The sequence below is a fragment of the Octopus bimaculoides genome, chromosome 7, assembly GCF_046866305.1.
Source record: "Octopus bimaculoides isolate indiv1 chromosome 7, ASM4686630v1, whole genome shotgun sequence".
Taxonomy (NCBI): Eukaryota; Metazoa; Mollusca; class Cephalopoda; order Octopoda; family Octopodidae; genus Octopus; species Octopus bimaculoides.
The window spans coordinates 75612622-75635343 of NC_142934.1; the positions used below are offsets into that span (position 1 = coordinate 75612622).

Genomic DNA, 22722 nt, shown 5'->3' on the forward strand with positions numbered 1-22722 from the left:
CAGAACTTGCATATACAACCCTCACTGTGTCCTTGGGATGTTCGTTGAGCACTGCCTTGATTTTGATCACCAACTTGGTCTTGGTGTTGCAGGCAAAGCAGTTGGTGTCTTTCTAAACTATACTCCACACAGTAATTCATGAGGTTACAATCGAGGGAATTAGTAGGCCAGAAACTGGGGATGGTGGCGAGCTGGCAGAATCGTCAGTATGCCGGGCGAAATGCTTAGTGGTATTTCGTCTGCCGCTACGTTCTGAGTTCAAATTCCGGCGAGGTCGACTTTGCCTTTTATCCTTTCGGGGTTGGTTAGATAAGTACCAGTTACGCACTGTGGTCGATAGAATCGACTTAATCCGTTTGTCTGTCCTTGTTTGTCTCCTCTGTGTGTAGCCCCTTGTGGGCAGTAAAGAAATAAGAAACTGGGGATGGTGAAGTCATAGAAAGTCTTTGACAACCACTTCTGACTTTTTCTGGAGGTATGGCAAGGAGTTGAATCCTTCCAGCAGCAGCCCTTTCAAGCCACAGTCTGACTACAGTCTTTAAAAGCTTCATGTTGATGTCTGAATTGAGCCTAAGATATTGAATAATATGATGTCACCCTCACAGGAAACACACCCAAAGACCATCACAGTTTGGGGGAATTTATTTTCATATGTGGGGCATCACATAGATTGTAGGCAAACCACTAGTTGTTCTGGAGGTTATGCAACTGATCCTGGCAGAAGTTCTTTTCATCTGAGAAGAACTAGATTGTCACCAGCTCAACAGGATACCCCATTTTGTTTAGGAGCTTCTTTACCTTCATCAAGCGGTTCTCCATTGCCTTGGCTGTCAGAATTTATCCCTTGTATCTCTTGTACAAATGGGAGCAAAGGGCCTCATTCAGGGCTTCCTTAATGATGGAGACGCCAACAACCATCTATCTCACCAAACCTCAGATTCTCTTGCTTGGATCTTCCATCATCTTGTTCTGTAGTTAATGGATGAATTCTGACAGTCAATGAATAAATGCCTGCTGTGTCCCTTTTTGCTGCCCATGGCTTTGTAGTCTCCATTGCAGCTGTCCCTGTCACATCTTACAGCCTATACAGAGCATTGAGCAGCAGCTGTGATATCGGCATTTTAATATTAGGCACAAATCACCATGATACAGGTAATTCTTTTTTGATATTCTGATGGATTCCAGTCCTCCATGTCAGCTAACCTTTTCTTAACTACAACTTTATGCTCACTAATGCCATTAACTTTACACCAATACATTAAGCTGTTCCTGAAAAAAGATGTAAAAAGATCATCAAATTTATCTTGAACACTCTCTCTCTCTCTGTATTTTTATGTATGTATACACACTAGACACACACACACACAGAGGTACAGCCTGCATGGTCTAGTAGTTAAGAAGTCCATTTTGCAATCACAAGATCCAAGGTTCAATTTCATTGTGCAGCATCTTGAGCAAGTGTCTTTTACCACTGTCTTGGGTCAACCTCAGCATTGTGAATGAAACAGGGTCAACAGGGAACTATGTAGATGTTTGTCAGATGGATTGCTGCTGTAATTCAAAGGTCTAGCCTAGTCACACACTGTGCCACACTAACTCTATTCGAGAATTACATTAAATAGTACACCAAGGTGGCGAGCTGGGCAAAATGCTTAGTGGTATTTTATCTGTCATCATGTTCTGAGTTCAAATGCTGCCAGGGTTGACTTTGCTTTCCATCCTTTCAGGGCCGATAAATTAAGTACCAGTTACACACTGGAGTCAATGTAATTGACTGGTCCCTAACCCTAACCCAAAATGTCAGGTCTTGTGCCTATAGTAGAAAGGATTAAATAGTACACCTGTCTGTAGAATACTCAGCCTCTTTATAAATTATTTCAATAAATTGATTGAATGGATGGATGGAGAGATGGATAGCATCAAAGGATGCTCAGAAGAATGTATATTTTCCTATGTCTGTATGTGCACATATACATAGCTGTATACTGGAAAGAGCATTAGTGAACTATATATGTTTGTGTATATGTCTGTCTGTTTCTCTCTCTCGCTGTCCATCTGTCACTCTCTCTCTCCCTCTCTTCCTCTCTCTCTCACTCTCTTCCTCTCTCTCTCTCCCTCTCTTCCTCCCCCAAAATTTGTGTGTGTGTGTGCTATAGACAGCATTTACATCAGTGTTCTCTGTCACATGTGAACATGTTTCTTTGCGTGTAGATATGTGGATGCTTATGAGAGAGCATGTCTGTGAGTGGATGTCTGTATGCTTGCATGTGTATATGCATGCGTATCATAGACAGAGTCCCCGGCATTAGTTTAACATGAAAACGAATTGCAACTCACCTTGAACCAATCAATGGTACAACAGTTTATCAATGATGGAAACATACGAAGACGATTGCGAAAAGCATCTCCGATGGGACTAAGAGTGAGGGCTACATGAAGGTTTATCTTCACTCGGTCAACAAAGAAATTATACAAGGCCAATGGTGACGCATCTATCTTTCTCCCCTGTAAATGACAGCAAAAACAATAAAAATGATATTTCATTTTATCCTCATAGAGAAGAAGGTCTGAACAAGACTCTCTAGATCGCTCACCTCTGATTTCAAACTGGACAAATGGAAAACTTTAACATTTATTGGCATTTCATCTTGAAGCGTGAACAATCTGATTTAAAACTTAGGCAAGCAGAACCTTATTAACATTTTCAAGTAGAATGTGCTGGGAAAGGAAACTCTAACAAATATTCTTAATAGTTGCCAAAGCTTCTCTGAAGTATCTCTTGGTCCAAACAACAAAAAACGTTTCGATTTCCTGTTATGATTTTTGGTTTCATCATTAGAATTTAGATGGGCTGAAAAGTGAGCTACCAATGAGGGATTCAGTTTATAAATAACAGATTTCTATAAAATGTACAACCCACAAATTTTTAAGGATAAAATCGATAATACTTGTACTTATTTTATTAATCCCTAGAAAGGTGAAAAGCAGAAAAATCGATGTCAGGAGAACCATGAATTCCCTAATATGGTGGATATCTATTAAAGACTAATTTCCTCTGGGAGTGAAAAAGTATTCACAGAATATAAATAACAAAGTCTGAATTCAGTTCTATGTGCACAGATGATAATCAGGTAAGAAGGTATTTAAGGAAAGGACAGTTAGTACCAAGTGATGACAGTTAATTACTATTTATACTCACCTCCTGACATACAGAAATGAAATTCAAGGTATAAACTATTATGTATAACTATTATGCTATGGAAACAAAAGTGATCTTTCAAAGATATGCAGGCTGTAGTGATGAGTTTGTTTTAAAATGGTAAATATTGTTGATTCTAATAAGGTGGAAATGATAAATATAACAACAAAGTAAACTTAATTATTATTAGTTACAGCAAAACATGAATACTATGCTAGTGTCAAAATACAATAGCATTTATATCATAACATACTACAAACTTAACACCATAAGCACAGTGAATATCTCAACTGAAAAACTATCATTACAAGCTTCAAGATAGCAAAGCAGAATGAGCACCAGCCAGCCCAAATGTTGGAGTGGGCTGCACCTGCCTACCTTGGTTGCTATGGCATTGAGGTAGATCTGGCCACCCCTGTAAACGGAAACAAAACCCGGATTTAAAACACTGGATGATGATGATGGTGACAAGTAACATCTCACCATGTGAGCCAATGAGGGAAGCCTATTTGTAGTCACTAACCTTCTAGAAATAACAGCCATCTCCCCTCAAATACCACCTACAAACTTAACAATGAAGGGACACATTAGACGATGTAGTCCCTGATACATAAAATGACAGGAGAGTCCATAATGGAATGTCTTGAATCAAGGGGTCATCTTGAAGTGGACCAACTTAAAGCAAAATAACACCACACCATCAACATCCTTACTGCAAGTAAAAGCACAACTACCACCATGACTCACACCACTACAATCAACACTAGTACCACCAGTACTACAACAAAAATGACTCACCTCTTGACGTGCAGCACTCTGCATCTTCTCAATGATCTCAGCTTTCTCATCAGAAGCAAAGAGATTGGGAACAGCTCCAGTGTTAAGAATCATACTGATGTCTTCCATAAAACATTCATCTTTGATTTGGTTGTCAGAGAAGAGAAACACATGAGGCTTGGCATTGCACCCTGTACGTAATAACAGCTGTAATAGTGGAAATTACAGTCAACATGATAAACAACAAAATGTAATTCAAGTAGCAAACAGTTGATAAAATTCCACATGAGAGCACCTACATACATACATACATATATATATATAAATTTAAGTCACAATATATGGATTCAACTTATTCAGTGGTACTCATAAAAAAAAAAGCTCCTTAATGTATTGTTCTACAAAACATATCGAATATATAGTACAAGAGTAAAAAGAAAACACTCCTTATGTTTTCCTTTTGTATTGTTATTTATAATTATATGTATATATATATATATATATATATATATATATATATATATATAATAATAATAATAATATTAGGGACAAAATCCAAAATTACAGGTAAAAAACTCAATTAAAATATCATAATATCAACAATAAGTACCAAATGAATTAAATACCAAATGATATTATTTTGATATTATGATATTTTTTAAATATTTTTTCTATCTTTATATAATAAGTATTTCATATTAATTCATTTGGTACTTATTGTTGGTTGAGATATATATCTAATTATTGTTCTACTTACGATCTGACGAGTAGCTATATTTTTGAATAGAACTTATTTTCGATAATTTCAATTGATTTTAATCGATTTAAATTTCTTTTCTATTTGAAAATTGGTTATGAAACACGTGTAATCTTTTTATTATATTTATCTTATGATATTTACTTTACTTTATATATTATACTCATTTATTGTGCTTTTAATTATTAATTTTTCTATATGTGATAGTGGATTTTCATCGATGAGTTCTTGAAAATTGGTTATTTTCCCTAAAACTATATATATATATATATATATATATATATATATATATATATATATGTATGTATGTATGTATGTATGTATATATATATATATATGCCAGAAGTGTAGCCAGCTCACTAATTCGTATCTTTACTTCATTGGACACTAAAAACCCTGCTTGCGAAGACCTGTTGAGGCAAGTGAATTTGGAATTTGGAATTTGGAATTTGAAATCTGAAATCGAAATCAAACCGAATCCGACAACTGGCACCCATATCAACCTCTCCTTCATTGGACACTAAACTCTGCTTGCGAAGACCTGTTGGGGCAAGTGAAATCGTAATTAAACCATACTCGATGACTGGCACCTGTGCCAGTGGAGCACTAACAGCACTTTCGAGCGTGTTCATTGCCAGAGCAGCTGTCTGGCTTCCGTGCTAGTGGCCCGTAAATAGCACCATTTGAGCGTAATCGTTACCAGCGTTGCCTTCTAGCACTTGTGCTGGTGGCATGTTAGAAAATCATTTGAGTGAGGTCATTGCCAGTGCTGCTGGACTAGCTCACGTGCAGGTGGCACGTAAAAAGCACCTTTTTGAGCATGGCCATTGCCAGTACCGTGTGACTGGCCCTCGTGTCAGTGGCACGTAAAAGCACCCACTACACTCTCGGAGTGGGTGGTGTTAGGAAGGGCATCCAGCTGTAGAGACTCTACCAGAACAGATTGGAGCTTGGTGCAGCCTTCTGGCTTGCCAGTCCTCAGTCAAATCGTCCAACCCATGCTAGCATGGAAAGCGGACGTTAAACGATGATGATGATGATGATGATGATATATATATATATGAGGGGGTACCCAAAAGAAAATGGAATTTTGCAATATTAATTTATTCACTTAATTTTACATGTTTACATTTTTATTGCCTTCAAAGTATTCCCTATTTGAAACGATGCATCAGAACCGGAGCATTTTCCACTATTCAAAGCAATGCTGGACCCTTGCGAAGTGATGCCTTTTAATGCCTCCATCGTTTTCTTCACCTCTTCAACATCTTCACCTCTTCCATATCTGCACATTCTATAGCACCTCCTTTCCTCACCAGTGATGACCTTCAGAAAAAGGTCTGGATCAACTTCCAACTGTTCTTTCAGTTCATGGCATGCATTCAGTTGTGACTGCTATTGATCTGCCATGAGCAAGCAAGGCACAAATTTTGCTGCAACTCTTTTCATTTGTAACTCCTTGCACAATATTCATTGGCAGGAGCTGCAGGACTCACCACTCATATCAACAAGTTCATTGATTGTTTGGTGACAGTCCTCCAAGATCAGTTCAAGAATTTCCGTGCTTTCATTTGTTCAGGAGGTTGACAGTCGTCCTGAGGTTGGTCCGCAAATGACAAGTAACCATTCCCAAAGTGTGGAAACCACTTTTAAACTTGTATTATGCTCATGGCAGCATCCTTGTAAGCTGTTTGAAGCATGACAACTGTTTCAGCTGCCGTTTTCCCCAGCAGAAAACAATTTCAAAGAAGCACACTGTTCCCTGGTTTCAGTCACCACAAAAATCAACAAACAGTGGGGAAGCACTGCAAAACAAAGACGCACCACATGGCAGTATAACGTCACTGGACAATGTTGGATGGCATACTGATGCCTGAGGATTGCACCAAGTGGCTTCTAGCGGTGGAAGCCTGAACTACAATGGGTTTGTTCCACAGAGAACATTTCCTGTTACTTTTGGGTACCCTCATGTGTGTGTGTGTGTATATATATATATATATATATATATATATATATATATATCATCATCATCATCTTTTAATGTCCGCTTTCCATACTGGTTTGGCTGAGGACTGGCAAGCCAAGAGGGTGCACCAGGCTTCAGTCTGATCTGACAAGGTTACTACAGCCGGATGCTCTTCCTAATGCCAACCACTCCGAGAGTGTAGTGGGTGCTTTTTACATGCCACCAACATGGGAGCCAGTCAGGTGACACTGGTATCGATTTTGCTCGAATGGTGCCAGTGAGGCGGCATTGGCATCAGTCACACTCAAATGGTGTTTTCACATGCCACTGGCATAGGTGTCAGTCAAATGGCACTGGCATTGGCCATGCCTGATTGGTGTCTTTTAGATGCCACCAGCACTATATCTATATAGTTATGGGATATTCTGCTAAGAATGTAGTAGAGTACAGTATAAAGCTCATCTACCTTCAGATTTACCCTGTGCTATCCAGCAGTAGTATTATATGTACTTCCAGGTTTGCATTTGGGCATCTGGGCAAAATTGCACCTCATGTCTGTAGCACTTCATGTTTGAAGCTCTGATGAAGCTATAGGGTGCTACTCAAGCACTCAACTACAAATGCATTGCATTTAATTACGAACGACTACAATAATCCTAAAATGACAACTAAGAGAAATTCTATGTACTTCTAACGTCTTTTTTAGTTTTCATATCAGCTTCTGATGAGTATACATATGACTATTCTGATTTTCTATTTATGAATATCTGAGTCTTTTTGTATGAAACAAATTGAAACAAACATGAAAAATAAAACTATAATCTATTTTAACATCTAACCTTCTCCATTAGATGAATATGAATGAATTTGTTGAACTGTGTTTAATAAGTTAAATCATATTTCTACATATATGTATATATATATATATATATATATATATATATATATATATATATATTTATGTGGAGAATGGAGCAACAAATACAAGAAAAAGCATTATTATTGGACTAGATAGCCGTTCTTTTATTATGTGGAGCTTGTGTAATGAGTCAATGTGGAGGTTGAGGTTATGTAATGAGTCATTTTATATATTATGCAATAGTCATTTACGTAAATGACTACATAAATACATAAACTACGGTTTAAGCAATAAATTACCTGCCTCTGGATGCCCTCTTCCCAAGACGGTACCCATACAGGTGATCCCCAGGAGTGCCTCCGGATTTAAACATCCCCTGGTTGCTTGGATGCTTCAGACTACCCCTGAAGGATCGAGGCAAACCTATCACTTACTTATATATATATATATATATATATATATATATATATATATATATATATATATATATATATACATACTCAATTAGAGGTTAAAATAGCCTCATTAAGGGATAGTAATATCCAATGAATTGCCTAATATTTTTGGTGAATAATAATATTCATAAAATAATAGGTCTAAATATAAATCTTGGTTTATAAATATTCAAAAAAAATATTTAGAAAATGGAGATATAACATTAATATAATTTATTAATGCTATATCTCCATTTTCTAAATTTTCACTCTCCGTATATATATACATATATATATATATATATATATATATGTAACCTCGTGGGCATCGGTACCATTTTCCTCTTTCTCCGTTTTTCCATTCTCCGAACTTTCCATCTTTCCGACGAAGGGCTACGCCCGAAACGTCATACACTCTCTCTTTCCTTTCCCGGGCGTCCAATAACACTATCCGTATCACGTCCTCACTTTGTTGTTTTTTTGTTATTGTTTTTTGTGTTTTTTTGAACTTATATATATATATATATGAAGGTTTGGAGGTGATGTACAGAAATTATATAGAAAAAAATTTTTTAATTAAGGTACTCAGAAACCTGGATGTTTGTACATTTACAGATTTTTATTAATGTCACATATTAAATGAAGCGCTTTTCACCTAGTCGTGTAGGTTTTTCAAATTGTTTTGAGAAAACATCCTAGCGGGTCTCTTTATATAGTTTTATTGAGTGTGTAGGGGTAGAGAGAGAGAGATGTATAGGATAGTAAGAGAGGGTGAGGAAAAGTGAGAGAGAGAGAGAGAGTGTGTGTGTGTGTGTGTGTGTGTGTGTGTGTGTGTGTGTGTGTGTGTGTGTGTGTGTGTGTGTGTGTGTGTGTGTGTGTGTGTGTGAGTGTATGTTTTTGTGTTGGTGTGTGTGTCTGTGTGTGTGCGTGTGTGTGTGTGCCTGCGTGCGTGCCTGTCTGAAAGGGGTGTAAAACGGAAGGAAGGAACTGTGATGATATCTATACAGCTGGTTAGTTCAAATTAAGTTGGGAGAGAAATATGAGAACCTAGGTAACTGGGTTCAATTCTTGTTGGTATAAAAATGTCCCACTATCTGGGTTTCTGGCCGTTTTTTTTAGGGGGCTGTCTAGATGGGTTGTGATCTGCATGTTTCAGCCATTCAGTTTTGGTGAGAATTTTGCACGCACGCACACACACGCACTCTCTCTCTACCACTGGACAATGATACCAAAAAACCAAGAATCTGTCACAGCAGGGAGTGGACAACTGTAAACTGTAAACAGAATCTTCTTCTTCCCTCCCCTTCCCACTGACACACCTTTCAAATACACAGGCACACTCACACACAAAAACGCACCCACACTCTCTTACTAGACAATGACACCAAAGATTCTCTATGAAAATCAACTTCAAATCGATCACACCTGCTTTTTTCATTCCTTTAAAAGGCTAAAAAACTTATCATTGAAAAGAACTAACCAGCTGTGAACCCAATTTTCTTCTTTTCTCTTTCCCATCGACACACACACGCACACACACAGAGACACACACCAACACAAAAAACACACACTCTCTCTCTCTCTCACTTTTCCTTACCCTCTCTTACTATTCTATATATCTCTCTCTCGACCCCTACACACTCAATAAAACTATATAAAGACTAGGTGAAAAGCGCTTCATTTAATATGTGACATTAATAAAAATCTGTAAATGTACAAACATCTAGGTTTCTGAGTACCTTAATTAAAAAATTTATATATATATATATATATATATATATATATATATATATATATATATATATATATAGTTTTAGGGAAAATAACCAATTTTCAAGAACTCATCGATGAAAATCCACTATCACATATAGAAAAATTAATAATTAAAAGCACAATAAATGAGTATAATATAAAGTAAAGTAAATATCTTAAGATAAATATAATAAAAAGATTACACGTGTTTCATAACCAATTTTCAAATAGAAAAGAAATTTAAATCGATTAAAATCAATTGAAATTATCGAAAATAAATTCTATTCAAAAATATAGCTACTCGTCAGATCGTAAGTAGAACAATAATTAGATATATGTATCTCTCAACCAACAATAAGTACCAAATGAATTAATATGAAATACTTATTATATAAAGATAGAAAAATTATTTTAAAAATATCATAATATCAAAATAATAACCATTCAATAATCATCCCTTCATCCATTATAATAACATGTATATTATATACAAAAAACATCTTACATAAATTATCATTGTTTTAAATACAAGTTGAACGAAGTTTAAGTTTAAAATAATAATGAAGATAAAATTAGTGGATCTATTTTAAAACGGGGGCCACATTTTTCATTAATGTTTTACGTAGTGTTTTTGGTACGGAAAGACTTTCAAACTTCGTATACTTATCTATTTTGTGTTATAGAACAGAAAAATATTTTTGTATTCGAATTTATTTCATGTAAAAAATTGTCTTATTTCGATAATTTCAACCAATCACTGACAAGTATTCAGTTGTTTACATTTACTCCTTTGGCTGATTAAGCGATGTAAAGCGTATTTAATCTCCATACCTTCGTTTTATTTGCTTTTTTCATTTTAAATTTGCTTTAACCCTAACCCTAACCCTAAAGTTAGGGTTAGGGTTAATTGTTTCAGAATCGTTCGTTTATGTAGTCGGCACTTAATGTATATCGGCTGAATGGACGTCAGTGATTGGTTGAAAATACAGAAATACGACAACTTTAACATGGAATAACTTATGGATTTCTTTTTTTTAAGAAGACTAAGAGAAAAAGATGTTTTATATGACACATTCCACCAGTGTTCCAAGTTTCAAAGTGTTTCGTTAATGAAAAATGTGGCCCCCGTTTTAAAAAAGATCCTACATATTTAACCGGTGTAATAGTTAAAGCTATACTATTTAAAGCTAAAGACGTTTATTTAATTATAATTAAAGTTCAATTGAATAATAGAAAAATACAAGATTATTTATTTCTACAAACGTAATAATAAAAAATATGAATGAAAAGATTATGAATGGAAAAATTATGAATGAAAAAATTAGGAAAGAAAAAATTAAGAATAAAAGATTAAACTTCATATATATACAAAGTTTTGATTTAAAAAAAACTTTAACGATATTATAAACTATAAAGATTAATAATTAATCAAATATTATTAATCAAAAATAATCGAAAATATATCAACACTATTCAAATCGAAGTTCCAATATTATGTTGAAATGAAACTATAACTTCTAAATAATTTAGTGTTAAATAAGTTATCTATTAAAAATAATCTATAAAGAACCAAATGAATAATATAAAAACAAGAATACATATTATTTTCAAATAGTAGAAAATCTTTAGCAAAGTGAAAAACAGTACTAATCCAAATTTTTCCGTAATTCAAACTATATATATATATATATATATATATATATATATATATATATATATATATATATATTTATATATATATATATAAGGAGAGTGAAAGAAAGAATGAGTGCTTGCATGTATGCATGCATGTATATAAGCATGCACATGTGTGAATGAATCAGAAAAGAAAAAAGTAAGAAACAGTGAGAGAGAGAGAGAGAGACAGAGAGAGACAGAAACCTTCTTCAAATCCTCCTTCCACTCATTATTAGTGTAATTACGTGTTATCTCAATTTGAAAAAGGTCATATTCAGCCATGTGGCAAGCCAGCTTGGTCACACTCTGTCGACCACTTCCTCCAATACCTAGGTATAAATAGAAACAAAAGACACAGTACAGAACTGAATAAGACACACACACACAGTTACACATACAGAACAAATTATTATCCAAAGGAAATGCATGCATTGCTCAATTACATAGATGACTAATCTGAAAATTTACATATTAAATGTACATATGTCTGTGTTCTTGTGTGTGTATGTGCATATAGGGTGTTTGAAGTGGTGTACATATATTGTATATTAAGAAAAAGGAGATAGTCAGAATTATCCAAAATTCTGATTGCTTTCTTTTTCGAACGCAGCGTCTCCAGTTGTAAGTAGTTTTTCGTAACTTCATATTTTCCGACGCAACTCTATCTCTTTCTCTTCCTCTATCATTCCCCCCCCTCGTTCTTCCTCTTTACTACTACGTATCTCGCTTTAACCCTCTCGTTCTTCCTCTGTTACTATTACGTATCTCTTTTTCCCCCCCGTACTTCCTCTCTTCTCTTTTCCTCTCGTTGCTCACCTATTCTTCTACTTCCTCCCTTTGTTTCTCCCTCTACCACTCTCTCTCTTCCCCTCGTTCTTCCTCTTTACTACTACGTATCTCGCTTTAACCCTCTCGTTCTTCCTCTGTTACTACTACGTATCTCTTTTCCCCCCTCGTACTTCCTCTCTTCTCTTTTCCTCTCGTTGCTCACCTATTCTTCTACTTCCTCCCTTTGTTTCTCCCTCTGCCACACTCTCTCTTCCCCTTACACCGGCATGGTCACATGCTTCCGGTCAATAATCCTTTTCTTCCTTGGCCGTCGCCGAGCTAACACGCGAACCACTTTGTCCCTATTTTCGGGTTCGTGTCTCACAGCGTTCATACACAAACAATTTTTCTCGTCTGGCCGTAAAGCCTTTTCTGTTTAATTTGCGGTCCATGGGAAGAGCTGTTTTAACGATGCGTCCTGCCTAGCTCTTCGAAACGCCGGTGTTAAAACGCAGGTAGCTGATGAAGTAGAATGTTCTCTATGTGGCTTGTGTGTTTTCTCGTCTCTGTTTTGTTTGCAATGTCCTGTACCCATATATGCACCTATACATACAGGTGGATGTCGGTATGCACATACCTGTACGTATATATGCATATACTCATTTACTATTTGTTATATATATATATATATATATATATATATATATAAATGAGAATGTGTGTCTGTCTGTCTGTCTGTGTGAATCCCTAAAACTCGAGAACTACACAACCAATTTCATTCAAATTTTACACATGCCTTACTTAGAGTCCCAGTTGTATTTTAGTCAAAAGAAATTTTTAACGTCTTGCATAGTTCGAGCCCACAGCAACATAATATCTCCACTATTTAAGTATTGCGTGTCAAAAGTGAAACAAAAACACTCATGTCAAATACTTTCATTTTAAAAATGAAACTATTCCACTAACTGAAACAATCACATTTCGATACTATAATGACAGATACTTTCATTTTAATGGTGTATATATATATGTGTATATATATATATATATAGAGAGAGAGAGAGAGAGAAAGACAGAGAGGGAGAGAGGGAGAGAGAGAGATGTATATGTATACATATAGATGTACATGTACACGTTATTCCACTAACTGAAACAATCACATTTCGATACTGTAATGATAGATACTTTCAGAGAGAGAGAAAGATATAAAGAGTGAAAGAGAGAGAGTGAGATGTATATGTATACATATAGATGTATATGTACACGTATATGTATATATATATATATATATATATATATATATAGATATAGATCTATATGCATACATGTATATGTATACATATGTGTAGATGTATATATATATATATAGATGTACATGTAATATGTACACATATATACATATATATATACATGCATACAGATATCTATTCATATATACACCCATAACACACACATATACACACAAACACACACATTAGTCATTTGTTTTCTTATCCAAAACTGCGTCAAAAGTACTGAATGGATTTTTATGAAATTCAGAAATTATATTCTATGCATAATGGCCATAACCCCCATGAAAATTCATATATTTTGATGTTGATGAAATTTTAACCATACATATTACACACAAATAAAGTAATGTTTCTAAAATTTCTTCTTCTTAGAAGTTACAGTCCCCCTTCATGGGGACTTCACACCCACAATTTAGTCATTTTTCCTAAGCAAAGACGAATACAGTTGTACCATTGGAAGCTATAGGGTCACCTGATCATAACAGATGAGCATTATTTGTAATTCAACAGTACAACAGTGTAAGACTATCCTTTCAGATATACTTACATTGTGATTTCTGCAATATGGTGCATAAATTGTCAAGTAAATGAAACACATCTTTGCCTCCACTGATTCACTTGCAAAGTGTTGAGTAAAATTATTTCGTTGCAGACCCCCTTTCAGTCTTTTTATTATCACTGGGTCATACATAGTCCCCAGTTGATAACATTGATTTCAAGGCCTTCCCAGATGAGTGACTGATTGTTCTAAGACATTTATCGATTATAAATTTTTTCTGCCCAGTTACCTATCGGTAGAGTGGTCATTTGCAAACTCCAGAGGCGACACTTTCATTTCCCTTTACACCAAGCATCACACGTTGTTATTTCAATTGGGTCATGCCCTTCCAATTGCTATAGATCCGTAATGTATCTTACAGCTGTGCCTGTCACCTGTATAGTGAGGAATCCTACATCGGGGAGTAGTAACAACTAGGCTAGGGTAGTTGACTGATTATCATGATCATTCGTCTTTTGCTTTCCTGTAGCTTTGCTCTCTTTTACAAACCCAGTGAACATACATATATTTCCTATTTCAAAGAAATTCAGACAATACATATTACACACAAGTTAAAAAGATTCCCAACAATTAAACTTTTCTGGTTGACATTAATACACCCATCCCTAATAGGGGCCTTAACACCCACATTTTTCAGCTCCATGAGCTCCATTTTTCAGGAGCAAAATCCTTTTAGGGTCCCTGTAGTGTCTTAGGCCAAAAAAAATTTTAACTTCTTGCATAGTTCGAGCCCACAGTAATATCATATCTTCTCCACTATTTCAGTATTACGTGTCAAAAGTGAAACAATAACATCACTCTACTGTAATGGCAGATACTTTCACTTTAACACTGAAATTATTCCACTATTTCAGTATTACCTGTCAAAAGTGAAACAGTAACATGTCGCTACTGTAATTTTAAATACTTTCACTTTAATACTTTCAATTTCATACTGAAACTATTAAAGTGAGACTATACTCTCACATATATACAAGCATACTATAAGACCTAAGTTAAAAACATTCCCAACAATTCAACTTCTCTGGTTGACATTAACACACCCACCCCCAATAGGAGCCTTCATTCCTACATTTTAGAGCTCCATGAGCTCCATTTTTCAGGAGCAAAATCCTTTTTACAGGTTCCAGAAGACTGAAATTTTGGAATATGCGCATAAAGATCAATAGTATGGGATACATGTCTCATGATTAGAATTTTTTTAGGGTGTGTAAAGAGGTAAAGAACCCTTATGTGCAATTTTCATGAAATTCGAATCATATGTATTCCAGTTCCTTACAGAAAATATAACACAAAATTCTCATTCTTCAATTGCATGTAACATGGGCAACACCGGGTATCTCTGCTAGTATATATATATATATATATATATATATATATGTGTGTGTGTGTGTGTGTGTATGGTTATCTGTAGTGATGACAATGATAACAACAACAGCAATGATAAATTAAGAAGGGAAATGAGGAAAGGTTCTAACTCTGTAGAGATGAAAGTTGAAAAACCTTTATATATGCCAGGTGCAAAGGACCATCTTCAGAAATGTATAATCAAAGAAACGTGTATCTATGTAGATCCTGCTATTTAAACGGCAGGATCTACGTAGACACACTTTTCTTTGACTGTATCTCTCTGAAGATGGACCTTTGCACTTGAAATATATAAAGGCTTTTCAACTTCCATTTCTGCATTATTAGCTTTCCTCATTTCCCCTTTTCATTTATCATTCTACTTCTGTACTACAATGCTTCAAGCAAACTACAACACTCTTCTTTCAACAACAATAATGATTACAATAACTACAACAATGATAGCCATGATGATGATGATATCAGTGGTGGCATTATCAATAATGTCAAATATCAAAAACTATAGAACTTACCCACAAGGAGGACATGTCCATTGTCTTGCAGCAGAACTCGACTGACCCTGGAAATGTGTTCTATAGCAAATTTGAACATCACTAACGACATAGGACTTTTACTGTTGGCATTGCATTCATCCAGATAACTGTAGGATTAGAAGAAGGTCACCCTGACATTATATTTCATTTTAGGTATACTCAGTTATAATCAATAGCAGAGAATGACATTGGAGTTAAGAAACCTACAGTCAGAATTAATAAAACACTGATTTTAGTTCCGAGTTGCAACTCTGAGAATTGATTTTGTTGTTGATTAAAACCCTTGGTCAAACTAATTAAGTAGACCTATGATTAAAGACACTCCAAACATGATCCATTCTATCATTGTTTTTAAGTATGACATATCCTAAGACCATCATTTACTTTTTGAAGACAGAAGGGAATGCATGAGCTGAAGGAAATTTGCTGTCCAATTCTAACATTTGTGCCACAACATAAAGGTTCCTTTGTTATCTCAAACTCGGATTTGTATCAGGTCTAGTAAGTTAGGGATCAAATATTTATTTGAAGTATCAGCAGCTCTCCACCATCACTAACCAGTTATGTGTTGGCATCACCAAAATTGTAATGTGCCCCTTACAAACACATTTAAACATGCAATGAACCTATTTGCTTGTGTATAGACATCCTGAGTGGCCCCTGTACCTTGGATTGGCAAAACATTCTGGAGAAATACAGTACTGATTGATCGGAAGTGGAAGCACTGCATACTTAACAAGTGTTTTGCTAGTTTGTTACGTTAACTCTAAATGCAATCAATGTAAACAGCCCTGAAACCCCAGTTACTTAGCTTTAGTTTCATTATATAAAGCAGATAAATATACTACTGGAAATAAATATACTACTGGATAGAGAACCAGACTATCACTAGGTAATATTCCAAGAGTATTAGATAGCACCATTATGGATGTAATTAAATAAAATCTGATATTTGTTTTAGTGCACCAAACTATAGATCCTGTTACTCAACTACAGGGCCAATAATAATAATAATAATAATAATAATAATAATAAGGAATATTCCAGGGAGACATGCTCTTTCCACTCCTGTTCTGCCTGGCACTCACACCTTTAACAGAATTGCTAAATAGAACTAGATGCGGTTACAAATGCTACGGAAAAACAGTCAGCCACCTTCTATATATGGATGACCTAAAATTATATGCTAAAAACGACAAAGAGCTAGAAACACTACTACAGACAGCACACGGCTTTACCAAGGAAATAGATATGAAATTCGGATTAGAAAAATGTGCCAAAGCAACCCTGAAAAGAGGAAAATTAGTTAAAAGTAGCAATATAACACTAGATAAAGCCAATGAAATAAGAGAACTAGACGAAAGCCAACCATATAAGTATTTAGGAGTCAATGAACTATATAGTATACAACATACACAAATGAAAGAAAAAATAAAGAAAGAGTACTATAGACGAGTTAGATCAATACTAAAAACAGAGCTCAATGCTAAAAACAAGATAATGGGTATCAACACTTTAGCTGTCCCAGTTATAAGCTACAGCTACAACATCCTTAACTGGACACTAAACGAACTATCTAAAATAGACAGGAAAACAAGAAAAATAATGACAGGATATAGGATGCACCACCCAAAATCTGACATAGAAAGGCTATATATACAACGCACAGAAGGTGGCAGGGGTCTTATACAGCTAGAAAACTATTATAAAATAACCACCATAGGACTGCAAAAATACCTACTCCAGAAGCAAGGGAAACTAATACAAATAGCCACAAAACACGAGCAAAACAAAAAACTGTTTTCAGTATTTAAGGAAGCTGACAAATACAAACAAGAAATCAATCTACCTAACAAATACGAAGAAGAAGAAGAAGAAGAAGAAGAAACAACAAAAGCTATAAAACAAATGAAATCCAAACTAAAACTAGAACAGCAACGGACCATGATAAAACGATGGCAAGAAAAGCCCCTACATGGTAAATACTGGGCAAAACTAAATGCGAAAGAAATAGACAGAGAAAAATCCCAGCAATGGCTGAGAAGCTCAGGACTCAAAGCAGAGACTGAAGGATTTTTAATTGCTGCACAAGACCAGAGCCTCCCCACCAGAAATTACCAAAAACACATAATGAAAAGATATATAACAAGTAACTGTAGAATATGTGGAGATGGACAAGAAACAATAAATCATATTATCTCTGGCTGCCCAGTCCTGGCTAAGAAGGAATATATTCACAGACACGACAGAGCTGGGACCTATATACACTGGAAGCTATGCCAACACTATGGAATAACAACAGAAAAAAGATGGTATAAACACACGCCAGAAAAGGTCACAGAAAACGAGAAAGCAACCATACTCTGGGATATGCCAATACACACAGATAGAGAAATTAAGGCAAATAGACCAGATATAGTTGTCAAAGATCATGAAGAAAAAAATGCTTTCTAATTGATGTATCAATACCAGCAGATGACAACGTTTATCTAAAAGAAATGGAAAAACTTTCAAAATACAAAGACCTGGAAATAGAGATAACTCGAATGTGGAATCTAAAAACAGAAACAATTCCTATCATAGTAGGTGCCTTAGGTATAATAAAAAAATATTCAGACAAATACATAACAAAAACACCAGGACTTACAAATATATATAACATACAGAAAATTGCACTACTGGGTACTGCACACATTCTACGCAAAACACTTTCAATACAGTAAACATAAGAGCACCACAGCACATACCCAAGGCGCACAGAGCTGCGCTCGGTAGTGAAGTGAAAGCACGTTATAAAAATAAAACTACTGAACAATAATAATAATAATAATAACAATAATAATAATAATAAATGAAAGGTATAGAAAAAATAACTAAGTACCAAAACCTAGCCATTGATTTACAGAGGCTATGAAAAGCACAGGTAAAATGTTTCCTTGTAGTTATAGATTCATTAGGAACTATTCCTAGAGATATGAACTGATGAATAGAGGAAATAAGCATAAAACCTAGTTTAGTGCAGCTCCAGAAAATAGTATTATTAATGACTGCTAGGATACTTAGGAAGGTTCTTGGCATCAAAGGTTACTTGTTGTAGCCTTATGGAAGGAATTTTTTCCATCAGTTTAATCTGTTGTGCATATATGAAATAATACCATGATGCCTTGATGCAATACCAGGCAGTGGCTCTCATGGCTTCTGATCTTAACTGATTGGAAGTGTTATCATGCACATTGTTTTGTCTTGGTATAAAAAGATGGGCTACAGCAAATATTCTGCTCAATACCACAGATTTGCTTTTCAGTTGTTTGAGCATAACCAACTGAGCATGTCTCATAGTGGCTGATGATATATGCATCTCTTTTCATGAGCAGAAGTAGTGGGGGAGCATCATAGCCATGTGTTGAGAGGAATTCTTTGGGGTTTGGATAATTCACCAATGGAAACATGGGAGTTTCGTTCATCATCCTTAAACAAAGCTTATTCAGGAACCTTTTGAGCTGGAAGAGTTACTCAACCTGCAGAAAATTTAAGATGGCCCCCACCTGCAAAGTCATGCACTGTTTATCTTAATATGAAATCACTATGTTGCGCACATATGGTTGTGATGCATGTGCCTGGTGTACCCTTATCAGACAGGCTTTGAATATTTGTACCCCAGTGTCACTTTGATGGCATACACTGCTCTCTCACTCAATAATAAAAATAATAATAGTAATAATCCTTTCCACTATAGGCACATGGTCTGAAATCTTGAGTAAGGGGGCTAATTGTCTGCATTGAGCCCAGTGTGTAACTGGTACTTATTTTATCGACCCCTTTTGCATTCAGAACCCATGTCTCACTACTATGGAGTGTAGCCATTCATACACAAACATCATACAGTCTACCTTTCACTCTGTCCTTTTTTTGCCAACAGAGATAATAGCTCTCTGAATTCCTACAACCTATTCTTATTCTAGAAACAATACTTCCAGAGCACCCTCCACCATTTACCAAGTTTAAAAGCATAGTATAATTTGCTTAAGTTAAAGTAGACTAATGGTGAAACAAACTATTATTTCCTTTGTTTCAAAATTCTGGTTAGTATTTTCAGGTGGCCACTAATAATAGATATTTTTATCACAAGTTGAACAAGGAACAATATACATTTCGAATTCTTCTTTATTTTTATTTTATATGGCATTTTGTGAATAACTGCTTTATTGTTTAGAAATTTCCAATGAGCCAATCACTAGTTTGCTTGACAATCTTGATTCATGCAGCAATGTTACGAATTGTAATTCAACTCCAATGTTACTATATAAGAAGTAATTTAACACCTTTATATCTAAGCAAAATAAACAAAGTAAAACTTATTTTCATTAGGTAAAGGCAGACCTGTGTAGTAGGAGTATAGTAACTTAACTGAAGTTCATTATGTTAGTGTTTGTTTTTCTATTGGAAGTCTTGGCTGACAACCTCTCTAGTGATGGTAACATAACAACTGGCTGGTGGTAATTATGAGAGAGAGGTCAATAATGAAAAGTAATCATAATGACATCACTAAGGCTAGTATTTTTAGCAAAATGGTGAAATTCAGCAGGTATCTTGTGGAACAGCAGCACAAGCCCAAAAGAGAACAAGAAATGGTTGTTTGAATGTTATATTAGAAGTGAACGAAAGAAAAGAGGCTATCAGAAAAGGTTACTAGAGCTCTGGAAAAATATTATCACTATGAAGAGCTGAAGGATGTGATTGAACAAAGATTGGCTAATCAGATTAGACAAATTAAGATCAAAAAGTGGTTAAAGAAGATGGAACAAGAGGAGACTATAATGGAAGAGTGAAAGGAACTGTAGCGAACTATTGATCCAGAAGAAATACTCATGGAACAAGAGAATCTACAGAGCTTGGACATGGAGGGAGGGAATCTACCATATACAGAAGATATTAATGTACCTCCAACTAGAGAGTCACTGGAAAAAATTAGCCCCAAATTAGCTACTTTCTTTGACAAAATTCTGGAAGTAATGTTCCTTGAGGGAAGGAAAAGGTTACCATCACTGAAGTCATGTGATAGAACAAAGCTAAGACCAGAACTCAAGAAAGTGAATGAAGTTGTCATGAGAATTCTAAGGACATCACAGAGTTAAATTTCTTGATGTATGCCACTGCTTCTATCATCACAGAGAAGACAAGAATGTTTAGTGAAAAGAAAGTACAGAGAAGCAAAGAACCATTCTGGAAAAGGAGAATAAAAGAAAGCATTGATACATTGCAGAAGGATTTAAGTAATAATAATAATAATTTGACTTATGCTCTGATAATCCTGCTAAACATAAAAATGATTTCTATTTTAGAACAAGACTTGAAATTTGGGGATGGGGGCTCAATCAATTATATTAACTCCAGTACTTGACCCATATTTATTTTAACCACCCTGAAAGATATTAAAAAAAAAAAATTATCAACCATAACAGGATTAATGATAATAATATTTTTTTCTAATATAGGCACAAAGCTTGAAATTTGGAGGATGGGAGTGGTCAACAATATCAACTCCAGTACTTGACTGCACTTATTTTATCAACATTGAAACAATGAAAGACAAAACGAATTTCAGTAGAGATTGAACTCAGAACATAAAGCAGAAGGATTGCTACAAAGCATTTTGTCCAATATGCCAATGATTCTGTCAGCTCAAAGAGATGTTTATATTGTAGTTATTCTCTGTTTATACAGACAATTCAGAATTTGCAAGAATACATCTATAGTATGCATTAATGACTTGTAGGCACACAGTATTTCGTTATACAGCCATAATATGCTACAAAATATATTAAATGTTTTTATTAGTCAAAACTGTGTACTACTGTGTTAGCAGTGCCATGTGTTAGGGTCATCTCTACAAATTTTTTATAGAAATTATAGCCAGCACTTAGTTTGTTACATTTCATATCTGAGATGACAGATGTAAACAAATAATGGGATTGAAGATGAAAAAAATTGGTAAATGAACATATATACCATATTTCAGGAGCTTTTGCTCCTTCATCAGCCATCTAACACATTAATCATCCACGAATTAATTGCTTAAATAGCCACTAAATACAGCAGTATGATGTTATTGGATATACCAATTTTACATGATAAACACATTCTTGGAAGCAGGTATGTAAATATTAAGGACTTGTAGGGATGCGGTATTTTGTCATGCAATCATAGTATGCTACAAAGTATATTAAATGTTTTTATAAGTGAATACTGTGTATCACTGTGTTAGCAGTGCACTTAAATAATGTGTTAAGGTCATAGCTCCAAGTTCACCTTGACTGAAAAGACACATGATAAAAGACTGTGACAATCTCTTTTCTTTTAGATAACAGAGTGTGAATAGAGAAGATTTGGCTGCTACTTCTAACATGTCAAGTAACCACAGAGGCTCTCTCACTCATTCACTATTACTGGGATTTTTAAGAAGTAAGGCTTAGTGACTGATGAGAACTTATGGTCAGTGATATCATTCCAAAGAGGTGTAGTGGTTAGAGTCAGGAAAGAACTAGAATTATATGATAAACGTACTGTTCCATGACTTTGGTCAGTTCCTTTAAATCTTGTATTTCATCATAAGTAGTTCTCTGATCAGGGTTGGCAAAATCTCCAAAGAAGAGGTTTCGAACATCACTGTCCTTCACTTTACCACTTTTTGAAAGATGACCAAGAACCTTGTCAATGTTTACCTTGAAGTTGTTTTGACATGAGTCTTTGACAATGCTGAAAAACATTTCCCTGTAAAGAG

The 22722-nt window shown here is 35.1% G+C and overlaps 1 protein-coding gene across 6 annotated transcripts in view; it reads right to left on the reverse strand.

Moving 5' to 3' along the window:
• LOC106876428 (dynein axonemal heavy chain 3) overlaps window positions 1–22722 on the reverse strand; it is a 247804-nt gene that overhangs the window by 85291 nt on the left and 139791 nt on the right. For all 6 annotated transcript variants that reach the window (XM_089355526.1, XM_089355522.1, XM_089355525.1 and 3 more), the window contains exons 42-46: window positions 22506–22712; window positions 15921–16048; window positions 11626–11750; window positions 3998–4183; window positions 2338–2505 (exon numbers count right to left, since the gene is read on the reverse strand). In XM_089355526.1, coding sequence (XP_089211652.1) covers window positions 2338–2505; window positions 3998–4183; window positions 11626–11750; window positions 15921–16048; window positions 22506–22712 — 814 coding nt within the window. The remainder of the gene's footprint in view (window positions 1–2337; window positions 2506–3997; window positions 4184–11625; window positions 11751–15920; window positions 16049–22505; window positions 22713–22722) is intronic.